This window comes from Phaethon aethereus (genome assembly GCF_964289735.1).
Source record: "Phaethon aethereus genome assembly, chromosome: 1".
In the NCBI taxonomy this organism is placed as follows: domain Eukaryota; kingdom Metazoa; phylum Chordata; class Aves; order Phaethontiformes; family Phaethontidae; genus Phaethon; species Phaethon aethereus.
In genome coordinates, this window is record NC_138575.1 from 154,024,526 (window position 1) to 154,046,848 (window position 22,323).

Genomic DNA, 22,323 nt, shown 5'->3' on the forward strand with positions numbered 1-22,323 from the left:
AATGTATGTGGTACAGGATCCACTCAGAAGTTCTCAAACACAATTTTACAGACAGACTCAGCACCTGTGGATACTTCAAAGAGAATAGTTTAACCAGTTAGGTATTTTCAGGTCATGTCCACAGAAAAGAGCAAGAGCACAGCCAAGGAAATAGTTACAGAGAGAGAGGAGAAGCTTATTATTTAGAATGACAATTTAAAGGGCCAAAGAAATAAGCATTTTGAAAGCTAGTGCCAATGCTAACTTTCTCAACTGGAGGAAAAACAACTATGAATTGATAGGCAAAAATGTAAGTAGCATGAACTCGTATTTGCATTTCCTTTAATGGAAATATTTTGTTTGAAGTTTTTCAATGCAGAAAGAGGCATTCAAAGGAAAGTGAGTTGAAATAATTGGTTCAGTACTTGTGGTGGCCAAGAGTCTCATTTGCACAACATATAGCTTGCACAATTTAAGATTCTTATAAACACACACACCAGTCTGTACGCTCTTGTTAATCTACATTTATTTTAACATACCTGCATACAGCAATGGCAAATAGTTGCAAAATTGGGTATGAAAGTCACACAGAAACTTTCCAATCAAGGAAAGAGAAAAGAAAATATTTATAAAAGAAAATATAAGGTGTGAATGAAAGGCTGTTAGGAATACATTTTCCAAATACTTTTAAATGGACCTTGCAGTGTCCTTTGTGAGGATAAAAAAAACACCCCCCCCCCCAAAAAAACCTTTTACAATGCAGAAGAAAAAGTGGCTGCATAAATACTAACTAAAGGAAGAAAAAAGTAAGACAGGTGAAACAGTGAACTGTGTAGAGAGGATGTTTAATACAGACTAGCAACAACAAAAAAGAGTAATGACAATTCCTGCAACGATAAGGACCTTATTCCACAGAAAGAAAAAACTCCAAGGGAAAAAAAAGTAAGCAGCTAGGCCTGAGGTAAAATATTAACTTCAGGGTTTATAAGCTTGTTACGTGAATAATTGATTAAAAACCTCATCCACAGCTTGTCCTTCCATTAGATTTAAGCTGAACACACGACTGCATACTCACTGCTGAGCAACACTTAGAGCCTTCAGCATCTGTAGAAGTAGCCAGCACCTTGACCTCGTTGCACTTTGCTATATTTACTGAAAAACTGAAGCATTAATGTAAGTTTTTGCTTTATGTTGTTTCATTTCAAACCTAATTTGAATGTCCTACAGAGGAAAAGAGACCAAGAGAAAGAAGTGACCCCGACAGAGACCAAAACAGAGAAAGCAGCTTAGGAAGGGTTACAGCCCTTAGCCACAGAAGCAGACTAAGCTTCATTCACTATTCAAGCAAGCGTCCCATGAGACCTAGATACAACCTATTAGAGAAACTAAAGCAATTCTCAAGTATATGTCACATTGTTGCTAAAAAGCCCAAAACTAAAAAGTGAAATGCATCTAGGGCATTACACAATTCACCATACCTGCAAAGATGCTATCTACCAGAAGTATTTGGAATCTATGGACTTCCATTTTAATGAACTTTATGCCACGTCCTAAGATTCCATTTCCAAGGTAACTTAGTAATAAGCAAAAATGTCCCCTTCACACACACTGTGAATGTCTTCAGTGCCATTCTAGCAAAGCCGATCATAAGTGCAACTGCAAGAACAAATTGTACATAGATCGAGTATCAAAATATTATCTCCGTTCCTTTCTTCATAGAACCCATAACACCACTATTTGGTACAGCACAGAAAATTAACCATCACTGTCCTGCAGGAGAATATTAGGATAAAAGAAATGAAGTCCAAAGTGAAATGAAAATGCCTAACAGTCAAATTGCCCAAGAGTAATGAAATACAATGGAGAATATAGTCACAGTCCACAGTAATGCAGCTGTCCTACTATTTCAGGCAAACAAAACAGACTTCTAATAGACACGAGAGTGAATAAATAGAAGAAAATAGAATGAGGAACAGCTGCTTTTACTGAGCTCCACTGCACAGTGGATGTAATGAGTGCTGAAGACGCTCGTGGCTGTGCGAACTCAACAGTCTTAAGATGTGAACAATCTCCAGTTGGACTCAATGAGCATTTATTCATCTATTATTGTCACCAGTTCCCCGCCTCCCCCCCACTTCAGAGGGGCAAAATGCAAACCCTACTTACTGTTATCTGGATAGGCTGATTCTTGCATAAACACTATTGTGAGCTATTTTCTGCCCCTGGATAAGAAGGAAGAGCTTGGAAAGTCAAAAAAATACACTGCCAGAAAAGAAATGTAGCTTAAACACCATCATCTCAAATGGAGCATGAACAGCCAACTTCATAAACAAAATAATCTTATTTCCAAGTGCTACCACCAGCACATGGAAAACAGTCACTACTGCAGACCCACATTTAATTTAGCTTGTGTGGCACGAATAAATCATAATGGCTAATTATAAGTACAAGAAGATTCAGTGAGCTCTTGCTGAGCAAAGCAGTACATCGCCTCATTCCCCTGTGTCTCTTGATCTGATGCAGGGAGGGATTCAAAGGAAGAGGGAACAGTCATAAAGTCCAGCTTCAGCCTAGGGGTTAAATCTCCTTTATGCCAGGAGGCAGGGCAACCCTGCCAAGCCACCGATGCTCTCCCTCTCTCTGTACGGGAGGGAGGGCAGGGCAGGGCAGTAACTCCAGCAAGGTCGCTGCTGCAGACCTGCAAGAGCTTTACAGGCAAGAGGGCAGGAAAACAAACTCAGCAGCTTATCCGACACCTGTCACAGAGCCTGATCAGTGAGCAAAGGCGCTATCTCCCTTTACCCATTAGCAGCTGGCTGTGGTTCCACCATCTGGATGGACCAAGCCCAGCAATCAACACCTGCATGGCACATAAATACGGGCCTCCATCACAGGTTATCCGGGGCAAAGACACTCCACGCTGTGTGAACATGGCTGTGCTGCTTTTAGAGATGGCTTTACATCTAAAAGAAGGTTCCTTTGCAAAAGGCAGGTGGCAATACCAAGGTGAAAACCCCATCCAGAACTCGGTGCTACGCATGCCTGACCCCTCTCACTGAGGCTGTGGGGGAAGGTGGTACTGTGGTGCTTGCTCAGACACTACTTTGGTCAAGTCCAAGGTGTCAGCTCGGGCTTCACTATGGAACCTGGCAGCAGAGCCAGTGGCAGCACAGCCCGTGGGACGAGGACTGCAAGACCACAGCAACCACCAGTGCATCCACGCTGCACTCTCCAACTCTCAGTGAGAACTCAGCTAGCTCAGAGAGCTCTAGGTCAGTGTTTGGGCCGTGTCTCAGGACCAAGCACTGGGGAGCTCAGGGTAAGTACCCACAGCTCCCTTAGCACTGACTACAGGAGACTACATGTTCCCGTACTACGCTCATCAGCACTTCCTTATTTATTTCCCCCTGCTTATTCTTTTATCCTACCCTAAATTCCATCCCGTTATCCTAGAAAATGGAAAATTAACTATAATATGAAATTCCTATTACACTTTAAAAAAATTAGATCTTCTTTTCATAGTCCTTAAATAACAAGTCTTTGTAGTCTGTATTTTGAGTTGCTCATAAAATAAGAATTTCTTCTACATGAGACCTCAAAAACTACAAAAGCACAACAGGCCTGACCATACACCTGAGCAATGTCTGTAGGAGGGAACACCATAGTCTTACCTGACAGGTAAGCAAATTGTTTCTTTAACTGGTCCTGAATATCTGCAGCATAGAGGGGAATGATATCCTGATGCATGATTTCATCTGTGGAGGAAAAAAAAAAAATTTGCATTGCAAAGTCATTTTATGTAAAATTTAATAGCAGACATCAAAAAAACTCATCCCTAGAACACAAACACCCAGAAAACTGTCCAAGTTTTGAAAAATATGTGAAAATGTTTGGAGTCTGCCAAGAGCAAACTTTTCTTTGAAAACCATATTGATAAAAAAGTAAAGTCATGTGTATTTGCTGACACTTGGAAGCAGTACGGGATGTCACCAAAACAAACAGTAGAGCTAATACTCCTCAGGAATGACATTAAACAGTGGGTTTTTTACGTATCAAATTCAATTTTTATTAAAACTTTCTCAACTCACAACAAAAAAGATAAACTCATGATGCTTCTAGCCTGTTTTCTAGTGTTCAAATACTCCAAGGCAACAGCATTCAATAAGATACATAGTACAGGCCTGAAAGGACATCCTCACATTGAACACACGCATTTGTACCTGAACAGTGAAAAGCTCCATTTTTTATCTCAGCCCTACTACTTTCCCAAGTCTTAATTTTCTGTCACACTGTTTGACCAGAGGCATTTCCCACAGCGTATTTCCAGAGGTCAAGCAGGAACCTAAGTTTTGCTGACCACAATAAGGACTGCATGACAGAGTTGTCTCATTCATTAAATTATGATCTCTTTTTTTTTTTAACAGTGAAACAAAAAGTTTTATTCTTTTGCAATTTCTAAAAATTAATTATTCTGCATTTTTATCCTCATTGAAAAGCAGTGATGGGATACCTAGCATTTTCATTATTTGGTTTTGAACATTTCTTTTAACCTGGCATTGTATAAAGAAGTTCGTTTTTAATGTACATTGAAATGCCATGAAGGTAAGACTCAAATCTGACACTCAAAACAGTGAACATGCACAGGAAAGGTAAGTAAAAACCTAAAAGTGATGTAAGGATAAGTGTCATCTGCATTGAAATACAAACTGATCAAACATAAGTAAAGCTCTGGCCCTCAAGGAAGGGACTTGCTATTACTGAGATCTTTCAAATGCTAGGTCTTAAGCAGACAGCCACTCACTTTTGCAAGTGATTCTCATGTGTGTAAAATTCTGAGAACTGTAATTACTTGAGAACAGCAAAACCCCCCACTTTCAGTTACTTCTTCCAGATAAGCAACAACTTATACTGGGAAACAGAACTTCTCTGTTCTCTTTTGTCCAGTTGGGCAGAGGAAGACCCATGACCACTTTCAAGGTCACACACTGATCAGAGCTATTTTTCTGCATCCGGTGAACTACTGCTCAATCAGAAGACCTCTGCATACCACGCTGTCAAATCCGTAAGTAGATGCGTTTAACTGTTGTCATATTTCACCCAGACTTTCAGTTACGTCATCATCTTAATGTTTTTATGAGAAAACTGAACACAGATCTTTCAGAAGTCCAATCTCAGGTGGCCAAGTCATTTCCGGAATAGGGGACCACCCCAAAGGGAAAAGTATTTTAGGTTTTATTTTTGCTGTCAGTGCTTTTTAATAAGAGGAGCCCTCCTGCAGCAGTGTTTAAGAAACTAAAGTAAAACACTCCTGATTCTGCAAACCAATGCCTGCAGGTGGACCCATTTACCTGAATATAACCTACTGCTGGATCTACACCTAATTTTTTTCTGGGAGAAAAGGGAAAAGAATGTAATCACTTTGTAATACACCATTCCTGCCTGCAGTCACAGGCAGAAATAATTTTCATTTTTGCAGCATAAGCATGTATTACAATAGATATGTTTTGCATATGCAGTAAATATGTGACACACACCATTCAAGCAGGCAAGATGTTTGTAAGTCAGGGAAACTCTTTATGTTTCCCAGATACATAATGATCACTCTTTCCTCATGTATCTGTGTGATCAATCCCACTGCAGTCCTGACTTGTGCCAGGTAAAGACACAAGCCTAGATTTGATTGCCCCAGTGTTCTCTCTGGCAGGAACAGCAGCTTTTGCAATCAGCACCAGGCAGCCCACAACCTTGCGGTCTCCCCCTGGTTTTAAACTCAGTTTTAACTCCAATTTAAGAGTCAGTGTGTTTGCAACTGTGAGAGCAGCACACGGTGCCAGTTCACAGATGAAAAATCTCCAGAAGCCCTTCCTGCTGCACCCTCCTCCACAAAAGCACAGCCCCCTTCTCATCTTGCTCACCTGGTTTCATGACACTCTTCAGGGAGCAGAATATGTGTAAAGATCAGAGCTGATTTTCAATAATTTCGAGCATCTGACATAAAAAGTACCGGCACAAAACAATGCAAGAAAATGCAACTGTTGGAACTGCTGAATAGTTTGCATCCTGCAGCTTGACAGGATACACCTGAACCCAGTATCAGTGCTCACAGATTTAGCCAGAAATCCCTCTCCAACACCCTGTGTCCTTCCAGAGAAGATGCAATTGTAAAAACTCATCCCTCTGCATAATTTCCTTTATATTTACCATCCCTCTAGAACAGAGAGTTCATCACAGTTTGTCTGGGACTGAATATGATTTCATTTTAAGTTTGTCCATCATTACTTGAATATGCGATTTCCTTAACAGGCTAAACTAAGGAAAGGCACGCATGCTAAACAGACTGCAAGGGACCACACTCCTTATGCTCATGGACTCTGGGAAAAATAATTTCTTGGAAATATTCTTTAAATAGAGAACCCATCACCTGCTACAGTCTTTAGGGACAATTTCCATTTTAGTAAAGCTAATTAAGTGCACATTAAAATACAGAATTACCAAAAATCTGTTCACTGTTTTCTAAGGAATTTTTATAGGCTCAAACTCTACTTTCACTTACATGGATTAAGATTTACACAGCCCATGATTTTCCCTGTTCTATCTTGACTGCTTTACATAGTATTTTCAAAACAGAGACCTAAGAGTTTGTCTGTTTTACTGTATCTAAAATTGATGGCTGAAAAGAGATGCTTACACCAAAACATGCTAGAATATCCAGTCTTTCCTGTAGAGCTCATTTAAAGAGTTTTCCAGAGCAGTCTGCTTAAAATTAAGCCCCTGGGATTTATAATGCATCTGGTATCGTGGGTGCTAATAAACAATAAAATAAGGTTCTGCAAAGTTATTACTGCCTTTTTTATCTTTAAATTTTTTTTAAATTGAACACACATAATAGCTGGGAATGCATGAAGGGTTTTTTTTTCCCCTAAGCTAACAACTGGAGGTTCTTTAAAAACCACATTATCTAGTGTTTACAGTATGATTGTAAGTGGAGGACAGACATGTCATCTTGCTAACATAAAGGAATCAGTTAAATGCATGGTTCCCATTTAAAAAAGCCTTTCTCTTTAAAAATGGGAATGACAGTCTTGCGGATATATAACCTTCTAATTCAATTTTAAATCTTGCTTTGATTGTCCTGTCTCTGTGATGGAGGAAGACGGCTTAGACGGGCCTGACCCTGTCCCATCAAAGGCATCTGAGTGCATTTCAAATGAGGCAGAATGACAGATTTAAGCACAAGAGCACAAAGATAATTTGTGCTTGAACTACCCGCTGCCAGTAAGCCCTGAAGAAACCCGAATCTGAGAAAATGATCAATATCACTCGAGTCAAGATTTGCACTTATTGGTAAAAGGCTCCTCTTTCTTTTCCAATGAAACCGAAACTCATCATCATTCGGAGTTTGCCTGACATGCCAAGCCACTCTCCATCATTTATCAGCAGTCCTGGTTAACAGGGGAGGTCCCAGATGACTGGAGGCTTGCCAGTGTGACGCCCGTCTACAAGAAAGGCCGGAAGGAGGATCCTGGGAACTACAGGCCCGTCAGACTGACCTTAATACCGGGTAAGATCATAGAGCGGTTCGTCTTGAGGGTGCTCACAGGGCATGTGCAGGACAACCAAGGGATCAGGCCCAGCCAGCATGGGTTCATGAAAGGCAGGTCCTGCTTGACCAACCTGATCTCCTTCTATCAGCTGTGGATGTTGTCTACCTGGACTTTAGTAAATCCTTTGGCAGCGTCTCCCACAGCATTCTCCTGGAGAAACTGGCGGGTCGTGGCTTAGACAGGTTTACTCTTCACTGGGTAAAGAACTGGCTGGATGGCCGAGCCCAGAGAGTTGTGGTGAATGGCATTAAATCCGGCTGGCAGCTGGTCACAAGCGGTGTTCCCCAGGGCTCGGTTCTGGGGCCGGTCTTATTCAATATCTTTATTGATGATCTGGCTGAGGGAATCAAGTGCTCCCTCAGTAAGTTTGCAGATGACACCAAGTTGGGTGGGAGTGTTGATCTGCTGGAGGGTAGGAGGGGTCTGCAGAGGGATCTGGACAGGCTGGATCGATGGGCTGAGATCAACTGGATGAGGTTTAATAAGGCCAGGTCCTGCACTTTGGTCACAACAACCCCATGCAACACTGCAGGCTTGGGGAAGAGTGGCTGGAGAGCTGCCCGGTGGAAAAGGACCTGGGGGTGCTGGTTGACAGCCGGCTGATCATGAGCCGGCAGTGTGCCCAGGTGGCCAAGAAGGCCAACAGCGTCCTGGCCTGTATCAGAAATAGTGTGGCCAGCAGGAGTAGGGAAGTGATCGTGCCCCTGTACTCGGCACTGGTGAGGCCGCACCTCAAATACTGTGTTCAGTTTTGGGCCCCTCACTACAAGAAGGATGTTGAGGTGCTGGAGCGTGTCCAGAGAAGGGCAACGACGCTGGTGAGGGGTCTGGAGAACAACACTTATGAGGAGCAGCTGAGGGAACTGGGGCTGTTCAGTCTGGAGAAGGGGAGGCTGAGGAGAAACCTTATCGCTCTCTACAGCTACCTGGAAGAGGGTTGTGGTGACATGGATGTTGGTCTCTTCTCCCAAGTAAGTAGTGATAGAAAGAGAGAAAATGGCCTCAAGTTGCACCAGGAGAGGTTTAGACTGGATATTAAGAACAATTTCATTACTGAGAGAGTGGTCAAATATTGGAACAGGCTGCCCAGGGAGGTGGTGGAGTCACCATCCCTGGAAATGTTCAAAAAATGTGTAGACGTGGCACATCAGGACATGGTTTAGTGGGCATGGTGGTGTTGGGTTGATGGTTGGACTTGATGATCTGAGAAGTCTTTTCCAACCTTAATGTTTCTGTGAAAACCATTTTCACAGAAGACAATGCTGGAGGGGAGTCTGAACAGAACGTATCTACATTACACAGAAGGAAGTCTCCAGACACATAAGCCTCTCATAATGGGTTTAATCCAATTCCCACCCAGCCAGCTGGAATTACACCACCCTTTGAGTAGTTCTGCATTAAATTCTATGGCCATTACTTTATACCAACTTGAAAGCCAACCTGTTTGTACACATACAGACACAATTATGCCTTCCAGCACAGATCCCAGCTGCACACCATAAAGCAAACTACAAATAATTTTTCCCCCCTCTTTCTTGCCGAATCAGTAAGATTTTCCTGAAAATGTGTCTACGGGCTTCCCTATGAAATTAATGACTTACATTGAAGAAATAATGTCTTTTTCTCAACCAGTTTTGTTTTGCTTCTCTTCTGGAACAGTATACCTACTCAAAGAGTTGAAAGCCTTTTATGAAGGGGGTCTTCAATTGAAAAATCTGTTCATTAAAGCACCCTTCCATCTGGTAATTATAAATGCAAGATAATGACTTTCAGAGCGGTCCCTTCATCTCTCTCAGCCCCCAGGCAAACGTTTCATTTCCTCATTCTTCTCTCTACATCTTCGCCCCCGCGACCACCACCACTTACAGTCAGCTCCTTTGTGTAGCCCCCAAAGGAGGAAGGGCCAGAGCAGAAGAGCTGGTGAAGATATCCCTCTTCTGCGCTAAGCCACATGAAACTAATGAGCTAGCCAAGATGCCAAGAAAGCTCTCCAGTTTCAAAACTGAATTTTAAAAATTACTGCTGTATAGTGACGATGCCTGCAAGCTCTGCACAGCTCTGTGCTCAGGCACAACAGCTGCTGACTGAGCTCCTAGGGTCCATGCACTTATTTGTAGCCACAGTGGGCTGATGACAGGAGTTCATGCAAGTGTTTATAAACTAAGTATTAAAACCTCACCAGTTCAAAATATCTTCAGGAAGAGTTCATTTCTATTTTAATTGACCACACTGCAATCAAGAAGAGGGGCCAGGAAAAGTGAGTGATTGAATCTCTGGAATTTTCATGCAAAAGGCAGCTCTCTACTAAAGTGTAGTTAGGAAGGACATTATCACCTGGGTAAAACAGTGCTCTCACAACTTGATCATTTCTGGTGAGCTAAAATATCCCAAGCAAGCAATAAATAGGAATTCTTTACGCCCACCAGCATCCCAATTGCTAGCACAAATAGAAATAAAGCTGCTCCAAACAGCTTTGTATAGCACTGAGTGTCCAAAAATATTTTAAATGATACAGGTATGTAAGAATTTTACTTTTAAAAAGGTTAACAGCCTACAGTCAAGCTACACCTTCTAGTCAGAAAAGACAGCTTCTTTTCAAGAGCCCTGGTACATAAGAGAGATGCTCAAAGTTGAGACACTTTTTCTTTTCCATGAATCATGCTTTACATAAGTAAGTTCCTCATCTGCAGCATTGTTAATATGAGTTCATTTTCTAGGACTGCATAGCCTATTGCCACCACATGCGTAGAACAGCATGTCTATGTAGCCCGTTGCTACAATAGGTTAGGCTGGAATCCCATACATTTTCAATGTTAAGTAAGGATCTAGTTGAGTCAAGACCTGGAAGCAGTACTGCCCCCCCCAAAAAAAAAGAAAAAAAAAAACAACAAAAAACCAAAAACCTAAAGCCTTAGGAGTAATGTTCCCTCTATTATAAGCCCATGCACAGTGGACAGAGGTACTTATTGTTTGAGTGGTGTTTCTAATGACTCGTGCATCAGAAACCCTGACCATTCAGATCTTTCACAGAGTCCATGATATTTCTGCAGCATTTTTCATAATCCATAAGTTTTAGTAATATTTAAATGATGCCATTGAAATGAAACTTGGTAACTCTGCTCATTTAATCATACCTGAAGAATACCACAACTACTTAGAAGAGACATAAATTAATCCCAAAATGCTGCAATTCCAGGATTTAAATACAAGGGAAGGGAAATTGTCATATGCAAAACAACAGAAAAACAAAAAAACTTCGTAATATATAGATGCGTCCTCAACTACCTGCTTTATCCAAGTAATTTCTGCTTCCTATATATTCACAATTAAAGAAAAAAAAAAAGTCTATCTGTTTCTTCTTTGAGATCACAGTCTTGGAGCTTTGGTAGAATACTATCTACAAAACTACAAGGATTATGGTTTAGTTTCATGTTGGGAGAGGAACTACTGATCCTTCTTTTTAAAAAAACAACAAACTTTTGAGGTATACAGCAAATGCAGTGCTGCTGGGCTGGCACAAGATGACATCAGGTGTAACAGTCAAATTATGAAATAGCTGCTCAAAAGCATACTTTGAAAGCCAATCAAGATTTTTGTTTCTTTCAAATTCTTCTCTAAATTTTTTTTATTTGTCCACTTATTACGCATGTCAAAGGATGTATGTGTCTTTGTTCTCTTGGTTCTTCCACCTCCACTTTTGAAAAGGCAATGAAGTTCTCAGTCTTAGCTTGCCTAAATAATATCACCTCAAAGCACAAATGTCAGAGGAAATATAATCCTCTCACTTCTCTGTATAGTAGATGTACTCACAGGATAGTATGAGTGCTAAAAACTACATCATTTTCCTCTTCTGCTTCATCAATCACACCTTCTTGACACACATACTCTGTAGTCCCACAGCTTCTCAGGAATCAGCTAAGTTTGGATATGGCTTACAAGAATAATCAAATACTAGCTGGTCTGTAACTAGAAGATAACTATGTAATAATTAGAGAGGCAATGTAGAGATCAACCCAAGACCTAATATTTATTAATACTTGAAGAAAACCTAAACCAAGACAAATCATATTAGGAGCTATGAAATAAAAAAAGGGGGGGGGGGAGGATTTTGCAAGTGTTGCAATAAATCTGAAAGTGTTACCAGTTATAGCATCTAATCTGTTTTGCCAGGCTTCTGCTCCTTACCGCATTTAAGTGCACGTGATCGTGTTTTGGTGAGGAGGAGATGGTTTTCTTGCTATTTCAAGTCATGATAATTACTCCCTTCCCAAACTGAGAAGGAAGGGGAACTTCAAATCATGCCATGCAGCCATATTATAGCATAACTTTTTTAGTCAGCCACAAAGAGGACTTAGAGGACAGCAAAACCATCACATGTACCTACCATCTAAAAGCAAAAATTCACCTGGTGTGTATGGCATGCTCTTGCTATTGCAACATTAATATTAATCTCATCCTCTTTCCAGGATGTCCTGAAGAAAGCCAGAGGAATTTTAATTGCCTGCTGGTAAACTCTTTTCAGTTCTTGCAGGATAGTTTCAAACTGCTAGGAACCATGCTGCCAAAACAGGGCTAACAAATATTGTCAGAGCTGCAGTATCGTTAACTCCTTAATACTTCAAATCATGCTGAGTGTGTAGTATAAAAATATTTGTAAAGTATTAGATGTACTGAAGTCACCAACAAGAAGCAAATTTTGCAAAAAGCAAAGATTTTTTTTTTAATGGAGAAATATTAGATACAGCCTGAGCAGCAGAGAATGTTGCCCTAGCAAGCACTCAAGTGGTAAGAAGGCGATTGACCCCGATGTGTCTCAGTACTTTAGCAAGCAAGCTTCCACAGCGTAACAAAAAAGTTAGATTTTGGCAACTGCATTTAAAAAGATTTAATGCTCTGAGAAAATTATTATGGGAATATTGCTTTCTAAGTACTAGGGCCTTGCAAAGAAGGGGAAGTCTTACAAATACGGAAAATAGAATGATCAACTCCGAACAGAAGACCTACATGCAAATTATAAGACTCATCTTCAGCGTGACTTAAAAACTAATGATGCAATCACACAGCTTAAACACACATGCTAAAGTGGATATCTTTTCAGGCAACCAAATCAAATATTCTTCTCCACTGAAGCCACCTGCTTTCAACCCTCCCTCTGCAGAAAAATATGTATCTCGGAGCATGCCCGAAAGCTTTGACTCAAAAGTCAACACACAGAGGACCAGCTGCATGAGTACTTGGCAATTCTACTAAAGAGAATGTTATTTTTATGTGATATTTTGGAAGCAAGATAGGATTTTAAACAATGCATAATTTTACTCTTGATCCAAAAATTAAAATCACTTTTATAAAAGAGCAAAGTGGTAAAATCTAATTGCTTGTTGTACACATCTATTCTGGAGAGAAATTATACTTCCTTTACTCAAGGGGGATTACCAATACGCATGACTACAACTACAAGCCTGCACAGCACACTGCCTGAAGCACTGGAAGCAGGACTTGATGTTAATCACAGCATTAAGCTGCAGTACTAACAATTGTGAGGTTTAGGTTGGAAGGGACCTTCAGAGATCATCTAGTCCAATCCCCCTGCCATGGGCAGGGACGTGTTTTCTCAAAGCTCTGTGCAACCTGACCTTTAGTGCTTCCAGGCACGAGGCATCCACAACTTCGCTCGGAAACCTGTTCCAGTGCCTCACCACCCTCATCATAAAAAAAAAAAAAAATTCTTCCTTATGTCCAGTCCAAACTGACTCTCTTTCACTTTAAAACCAGTGCTACTTGTCCTGTCACTGAAAGCCCTGGTAAAGTCGGTCTTGCATTTTATCATTTCAACGATATGGAAGATGGCTAGAATCACTTCTAATCAACAATATATTTCATGATACTCTGACATAAGCACACTTCACTTTTCTATAGAACTGTACAGGTATAAACGTTTGGAAAGGGGATGTGAAGCACTTCATGGGTGCGAGAAAGAAGGAAGAGCTAAGCGTTCACTAAGTAGCTTATATGGAGCTGAGCAGCAGTTTTCAGCTAAGACACATTTATTTGCAGCTGTTTGTAAACTTCCCAGTTCTTGGGACTCTGACTACAGATGGCTTACAAAGAAGAGGTTGCTGAGTTCATAACCAAACTGGTGCCCCATCTTACCACACAGATGACAGAGCTGTTAACAGAGCAGCTCCTGAAGCACCGTGGCTTACTGCCTAATACCATTAAAAAGATGAAACTCATCACATGTCTGTCTAAAGCACTGCGTCAGGTAATACAGAGGCAGGACATGGTTCAGTATCTCTTATGGGCAGCTAATGAGTCCTTTAATGCAACACAGTCAGGTCTGCTGCTCACATCCAAGGATCTGCAGGCAGCATGCTAGAGGTTTGGCAGGACCGTCCCCTCCTTTGCTTTATAGACCACCATTTTCACCTCTTTTAGGTCTCAAATGAAGCATCCATTCATTATCCAAGCTGAGAATTTGGCACATGGCTGTCACGACTAAGCAAGTCCTGCTAAATAAAGCTCTGGCTGTGTAAGCAAGGAGTTATTTTTGATGGAAACTGACTGTGCAAAACGAATCAATAAAGATATAATTTCTTGGATTTATTTCAGTGTCTCATCTGCAAAAAAAATTAGATTCTGTTTCTGTAAGTGCAACAGTCTAACTGGACGTTACACCTATTTTGAGGGGTTGTTTTGCTACACTTTAAGTCCAAAGATTGACAGCTTTCTCTTAAAAATCTGCCCTTTTGGGCATACAGGGAAATTACCTAAGCTTCACAGAATAAAAAAACAAATACGCTATTTTGTGTGTGCCAAGTACAAAGTAGATGCATATTAAAAAAGTTACAACTTGATGTGTGTTAAGAGAAGCCATGGTCCATACATCATCTCAAGTGAAACACAAAATCCTTGCTTAGAACTTAAAACCAACAAAACCCCATCAATGTTCAAATTGAGAAGTGAATAGATATATCACTTACTCTGATTTAGATGACCTTCACAATTTCTCTCACCTAATTGAGCATAAAAACAGAAAACAAGACTAAGTACAGCGAAGCTGAACTTTATTTGCTACAATTCCACAGGCTCTGTGGAACAAAGGTTTATAAAAGCCAGGTCTTTAAAAAGCACTATGAGTGACTGCCCTTCCATTTCCAAAGACTTTGGGTCTTCTGCACAAAACACAAATGCAGTAGGGCTGCATTTTGAAGAGAAAGAGCTGCGTAAAATGAAAAAAATTCTGAATATCTGATACTTAAGAAGTGTCCAAGAAACAGCATCTATAAAAGCATTTTAGGAAACAAACATATAAGGCTCCCTTCATTTCAGAGTAACACAGTAATGATAAGAGGCAGAATCTCTCATATATCATGTGCAGTGAAGAGGCTAAAGAGCAAACTTTGACCTTGACCTTCCCTGGTGGTGGGTATTTTCATCTGAAGTCCTATTTGACCTCACTGGATAGTCTGCTCCTTCAAGACTGAAGGTAGGTTAAAATAAACAAACAAAAAGCCAAGTGAAAAAAAAGGGATTTAGATGGGGATTTAGTTTTAAAAATGTTGCCCTAGGTCCCAGTAAGTACCAGGTTTCAGTGACACCAACTGAGGTGCTCTATAGGAGTTTGGAGTATTTAGTTTTTAAAGGACACTAACACTTACTAGAGTGGAGTGATGTCTTTACTGAAACTTTGCACAGCAAAGGGATGAAAGGCAACAGTTGGATGCTGCAGCACAGGAAATTCCAGCAGAAAATTCACCATTAGAAGAGCCAAGCACTGGAACAAGGTGCCCAGCAAGGCTGAGCGATCTCCGCCCTTGGAGATCTACAAAACTCAGATGGACAAGTTTCCAAGAAATCTGCCCTAACTTTGAAGTTAACCTTGCTTGGAGCAAGCGGCTGGACTAGGCAGCCTCCAGGGGTCCCTCTCAACCTAGCTTCTCCTGTAATTCTGAAGGAATTCCCTGGTGAGAAGTCCCCAATCCCACCTCACAATCCTGCAAAGAAAAATTTTCAACATAGATACCATGGCCTTACAGCAAATGAGCACATACAAACTAAATAGTGTACTAAACTCAGTATATTGACTTTAAAAATGAATACAGAATAAGGCAAAATATGTTGACACACCTGTTGAATCTCAGGCTAATAAAATCTGTCTACTACCATATATTACATGGTACATCAATTTTCTGGAAAACAAAATTAAAACAAAAAGAAAACTAAGACAATCACTTTTTCAAAGATAAGAGGAAATATCCCAGAGTCACGATGAAGTAGTTCAGCTTTCTAAAAAGATCCAGCCAATAATTTATTTCATAACAACTGTTCACAATGCTCCAGAAGGTTCCCGTGTCAACAACTAACAGCTTTGCAGGATGCAAAACTATCATCTAGTAGCAAATCCCTTCCCCTGCAGTACTATAGCTCTGAGAAGATCACATCATACCTGTCTCATAGGCAAACAAGCATGGTACTGACTTGTCTTGCTTTCCTCCTTTCAGATAAAGCTTTGGCATCTTCTTAACACCCAAGATATAGCAGATGATGGCAATTCATCCACAGCACCATTTGTTCCCTGATGTGCAACTCCCAAATGCTGTGCCCTGACTCTGGCAGCTGAAGGGAGTCCACCTTCATTGCAAATAAGGCTGAGTCAGCCAGATTTTAAGGACACTCCCCTCAATCACAATCACACAGAGAAGACCTCTGCCAGGACTCCAGTCATGCTCTGCTCTTTCCACGTTTTCCCTACCTACAAAGAAAACTCAGAGAACCTCCACAAGGGATCCCATCTCTTGGAGAGAGCTTGCTAACTCCTGGGGATCCACAGCCACAGACAGGCAGTGCTGGCTCCACACCCCACTACTGCAACACCCAAACCGTGTCAGAACCTTTTTAGTCTTGCAATGTACCTACAAGACAGGAGGTTCCTTTACCTCCATTTGAATGTTGAAAACCAGAACAAGCATTGCTTACAACTACTTGCATAGTCTTTAAGCAGAAGAGAGACTTGGGTCCTGCGTCCATATCCCAAACCCATTCTCTCTTCTCAGTTTTTCTACCCTTTTTGCCACCTCCCTGCCCCCACTCCTGGACATGGACTGACAAAGGAATTCCCCAAGGAGACACTGTTTTCCTTGGAAATTTTCATAGGGCTGAGAATAGAAAGATAAGTATCTGAGACCTCTCCTTCGGTTTCATTTTCTCCCCTCTGCTGACTGTAGACCCAAAAAATACCCCGTACAGCACTCAGGAGGAAGAGAAAAGAACAGTGCCAGGGAAAGGGACAGCCTCTCTGCCCACGTCAAACAAAATCTTTTAACACAACTCTGGAAGGAGTGATCTCTGGCACACTGAACATGCCCACAAGAAGTGGCAATCTACAGATGCAAATCAAGCCTCGGCAGTTGCTAACAAAAGCAGCCCTGCTCACTTATTTCTCAGTAATCAAGTCCAGATTAAAACCCCCTATTTTAAACTTCAAAACTTATACAAATAGTCCTGGCATGGCTACATATGCACCACTATGATCTGACACAAAACACTCCCTGGTTTTGCAGTTTAAAACAGACATTCCCTCTCTCGTACAATAATCAGCTGTTCCCTAAACCCGCCCCTCCCCTCTTAGCACAGACAAGGATGCACGTAAAGACCAAAAGTTACTCAGACCGATTAATCCCTCCACGCTTTCAATCTGGCTAGCCTCACCTTTCTTAAAACTTCCATTCATTCCTCCTAAGCAGCATGCCTTTTGGTATTACCCCTAGTAGCATGGAGCACCACTGAGAAGCAGGGCACTCAGACTCACATGTTGTTAATTTAATTAGTAATACTAATTAAAGATTAGTAAGAGGATCCACCCTTTACATACCTGTTTCATTTAAATTTGACATTTCAAAAGCAACAATGTTGGAAGCTTAGACACCAGTCCATCGACTCAGTGCTCTTTCTCTGGTCGTCGTCTGCAACAGTCACGCATACCAGAAGCAGAAAACAGAACTGGAAATGTGAATTCAAGCACCAGAATAAGGAAGCAATTTTTGCCTGTCCCTATTCCACAAAACACGCTTTCAGTTTTGCGATGGACTGTAGCTGCACTATTAACAGAAAATAATATCTCCACTGTTTCATTATATCTTAACAGAAACAAGATTCCTATAGAAAGCTTTGACTGAAGGAATTTAAGAAATAATGCATTTCAGATTAACCCTCCTATACTAACAACTAGGGGATGCCAAATTGTATCCTGTGAAAGAAATTATGCTTTTTCCCTACCTCAAATAAGGATCAGGAGAAATTATGTATCTGATATTTACATAAAACACAATGAATTGAAAATTAATACCCACTACAATTCAGGAACAGCAGGACGGCACTCTGCAACAGCAAATTCTCTTTGTAAGCTTTAGCAGCAGTTCTGATCGCCATAATCACTGTGTGAGCGAATCCTGAACAAAGTACCTTCTGTGTAAAATACAGGAGTAGATTTAATGGATACATCTGATGTACTGAGAAATACATTTGCAAATAAAAGGATACACTGCGAATTTACACAAGGACAGAACACACCCCCCCTTAACGATAAACTATACTTCTACAGGAATGTACACAAAAGGAGTACAACTTCCACCTCTGTACTAAAGCACATCCTATTTTCCTCAGTAGGATAATGTTATCCGACAGTTTTTGCCTGACTTGCAATCAAGTAACTAAGAAAATTTGAAAAACTAAACACACCTGTGCTTTTCTTCAGAAGAAGCCACAATTCAGCAATATCTTTGTAGAGCAAGGAGATCAAGGTCATGTTGCTTCTAATCGATTTAGTGCAAAATAGTTCCGCAGACAGTGACCTATTTATCTGTGAGCCCGTCTTCAGTGCAAAACAAGAGCGCAAAACTCCATCTTTCAGTCAAAGCCAAGCCACCAGCGACACAATACCTTTCTTCAAATTACATGCAGAGCAGCTGTGCCTGTCAGCAGGCTCAGAGGTCCTCTGAAGGACTAGCTGGATGCTGGTTACTTACCACTTCTCTTCCTGCATAAAGCACTGGTATGCATTAGATGTAAGCTATTTGCTTTAAATGTGAACACATGTACTGTTCAAACATTATCAGAATAAGAATGCATTAAAAAATTAATCTGAAGTGTGCCTTGTCAAGAATGTCCCTTTAAGAGCCCTAGTTTTAACAAACGATGATCCAGTAAAACCATCATCATCATCTTTCTTTACTACCCACTCCTTCTCCACATGGGGAAATTAACTGCCCAAGGGGCAGATGTCCTTTTCCAATGAGCCTTTGGTTAGGAAGTTCCCCAGAAATGCATCCAACATTTCCCATCTGTGAGGGAATTCTCACCCGCGTGCCGTTGGCAGAACCAAACCAGGATGTTTTCCTTGGTGGTAAACCCATCAGGCACCTCTTCCCTATGAAGGCACCTACCCAAAGTAGCAAGAACTGCCAAAAGGACATGTATTTCAACTTATAAAGTCACGTTAGTAGAATTATGTACAAATCTTATTCATAAGAAATAAGGCAACAGATGATGAAATCAACTAGAACCAAAAGATTCCATATGATCCTTCAGACATGAATGCTGAGCCATCTTGCTTTACTTGATCTTTTAAAGTAATTGTCTAGTGACAGACTACCTGTTAATTAATAAACTTGAGATTAGTTACTGGCCAGCCAGACTCACTAATACAAAGAGCAAACCAACAAGCAGGAGTGATGGCAACAACCATATGAAAACAAATGTATTGTTTTTCCTCACTTCACAGTGTTACAAGAGCCCTTTCCCAACAAGAGGGGTCAAGGAAAGAGGACAGTGAGGATAAAAAGCTTGGATTGATGGTTACATCTGTTCACAAAATCCCATTTGCAGATGGGAAAAAGCTCCATTTCTGCTTCAGCACTCCCAGCTATCAACCAATCCCATAAAAACAAACCCAAACAAACCCAGGTCACCCACAGACCACACCAGAGGTTATTTTCTGAAGCACCCCACATCTGTGTTCTCACCACTCATCTGCCATGGGGCAGGAACTGCTGATAATCCCAAACCAGTCAGCTGTATCATAATAAATCTACCATCCATATAAGCAGCTCTATTCAGTGCACAGCATTAAAATGTGACCTGAAGAACATAACTGAGGTAATTTATTTTAAATTCTGCTATTTCAGTTGGGGGCCCATTACATTTTGTACTATTTCAAAATGCAAGAGTTTCCTAAGCAATATCAAATGTTTTTAATTAAAGGTAGATTTAAAAGAAATAACACTCCTTAGAAATGTTTTTACTTAACTGTTCGGTATTTTATGAGGTCATTACTAGCATATTTGATTTTGAAGAGAATTCAAAATTAGTGAATGAGTCTCCACACTGCTCCCACACATCATGTAAATATTCACACACATGAAAGTTGAGATGGAGCAAGTGACCTATCTTGGATCAGGTAACAGCATCTGTCGCAACATCAGAAACAGGATCTACCTCTCTACTCCATACTCCCTCCTTTCCAGGACTGTCACCTAACCGGCTCTGGAGGCAGGTGCTCCTAGATCTCTATCTTGACTTGTAGTCCTTAGACAAAGATCACAATTCACAGGATTTTATTTCTAGCTCTTGCACTACAACATGGCTCCAGGAAGAACAGTCTCAGAGCAGCTAGGAATCCTACTACATATGATATACCATATGCAAGTATACACACTGATACTCATTTCTTATGTAAAAGCACTAAGCTGGTCTCAGACATTTGCTAATGAGTGTCCTCAGCAATATGCTTGGCTGACTAGGTATGATTGTTAGCAGTAGGAGGGGTTTGCTCCCACCTGCAACACAGCATGCTGAAAACCCAACTCTTGTTATCTCAAGTTTTATGCAGTGATAAAGCAGGCATAGGATTGCTTTCCAAACATGGAAAGAGAGGAAGCTTTTTGTCCTTCCTTGAGAGATTAAAACCAAGTGAAAGAGGAGATACATCCTTCTCAGAAAGGCATTACCCACACCCATTTGGTAAGATACTGGAACCTGGTATTTTGTCAGGCTGGCTACTTCCTGAAGAAACAAAAACAAAAACCAACCAACCACACCAAAAACCAGGAATGTAAGAGAGGAAAAATTACCACCTACAGTGTGTTGGCTGTGCTTGTTCTCATTGTCAATACAGAGGACGTATAAACCCTCATGTTAATCAACACTGCCCGTTCCAGAGCCCCTTCGTGTTGTACATAACATGGAAAACCACCTATCAACAGGGTCTTCAGATTTTGGAGCAGAGGAAACAATGGAGCAAGTCATTCAGGCAAAAACCAAGTACTAGTGTAAAAATAACCTAATTTCTGGGACTAGCACAACAGATACATGTAGTATCCATTCTCCAGGCACCCACCTAGCTCCCTTCTAGCCTTCAAATCTTCTGTTTTTCCTAGACCACTGCAGATTTAATAATGACCACAGTTAAGACCACGAAAATACAGCACTGTCTGTTTCAGTCCTACTATCCTTCAATATTAACCAACTAGACACACCTTCATCTCCCACTTTCAGGACCCAGAGTGTCTTTAGACTGAACAACACATGCGAAGAAATGATACAGAGAGACTCAGAGCCTGCTCCTGTTGCGTTGGAAGGACAGGAGCCTACACTGAGTGTCTCTGCAGAAAGTGGCCACAGCCACCTGGCTACACGGTATTTCAGGCAAAGGTGATTTTTTTTTTTCCTAGCAGCTCCATTCTGCACAGAAAGCTTAAAATTTCATTGGGCTAGAGATGCTACAGGCTCCTGTGAAGCAGAGTATGAAACATCCTCCTGTGAGAAGCAAGCTCCAGCTAGTAAAGGAATGCGTTTTTATTTTAGCACTCTGTTTTGGAGAGTGTGCACAGGGGAAACCTTTGCTCCATGGTTATAATACTTGGTCTCCTTGCTGCATGCTTCAGAGAACAGCCGCAGGAAAGAATAAATGAGTCAAAGCACAAAACCCTTCTCTGGCCTTTATGATCCAGCTTGAAACACAACCAGAGAGGCAAACTGTGGTATGTGCGCACACATGTTAGCAACAAGACTTAGAGGCAAATTTAAGATCTATTAAAACACACAGGAGCAACAGCCCCCCTGAGAAAATCTGCGTGGGTACACGCATATGTATTTATAAAGGCACAGAAACTCATTTCAACTCCACTCATGCTCCACGCTCAGGTTAAGCTCTCCTTGCCACCTCAGCGTGGGCTGCGAGTGACATACTCCAGCCCACAGAACAGAGGAAAACGCTGTGGGAGAAGCTGTTAAGGGATGCATGCAAAGTCAATTGAGGGTAAAAGGCTGCATCATCGTGGTTTTATGAAACACAGAGAAGGAAGCTATGAATGTGGCTTAAATACACAAGATAATATACTTGCTTAATAAAGCACATGCCACATGAAGGTGGCAATGTTTGTGGTAAAGGATATTAAAGTTTGGTAAGTTCAACATTAAAGTATAATTATCAAATGTATTTTTCATCCAGGTACTTAGCAAAAAGCACATCAATAAAACAATGTGTCATTTTGTGGGATTCAGCATGACAAAAGCTATCCTTATATCCTTATCCATCTTTAGCATGCTGTAAATGTATACTCTCTCTAAAAAAATCTAGCAAAATACACCTAACTCACACCTGTAACCACAGAATTTGTAACTGGGTAGAGTTTTGAAGATGTTGAGCAATTTGATGCATCATCTGTTGGCACCTAGTTTAGCA

At 41.0% G+C, this 22,323-nt stretch overlaps 1 protein-coding gene across 3 annotated transcripts in view; it reads right to left on the bottom strand.

The window, feature by feature from the left end:
* MCF2L (MCF.2 cell line derived transforming sequence like) overlaps positions 1 to 22,323 on the bottom strand; it is a gene marked incomplete at both ends in the record, with an annotated part of 158,256 nt that overhangs the window by 61,269 nt on the left and 74,664 nt on the right. For all 3 annotated transcript variants that reach the window (XM_082013502.1, XM_082013503.1, XM_082013504.1), the window contains one exon: positions 3,651 to 3,734. In XM_082013502.1, coding sequence (XP_081869628.1) covers positions 3,651 to 3,734 — 84 coding nt within the window. The remainder of the gene's footprint in view (positions 1 to 3,650; positions 3,735 to 22,323) is intronic.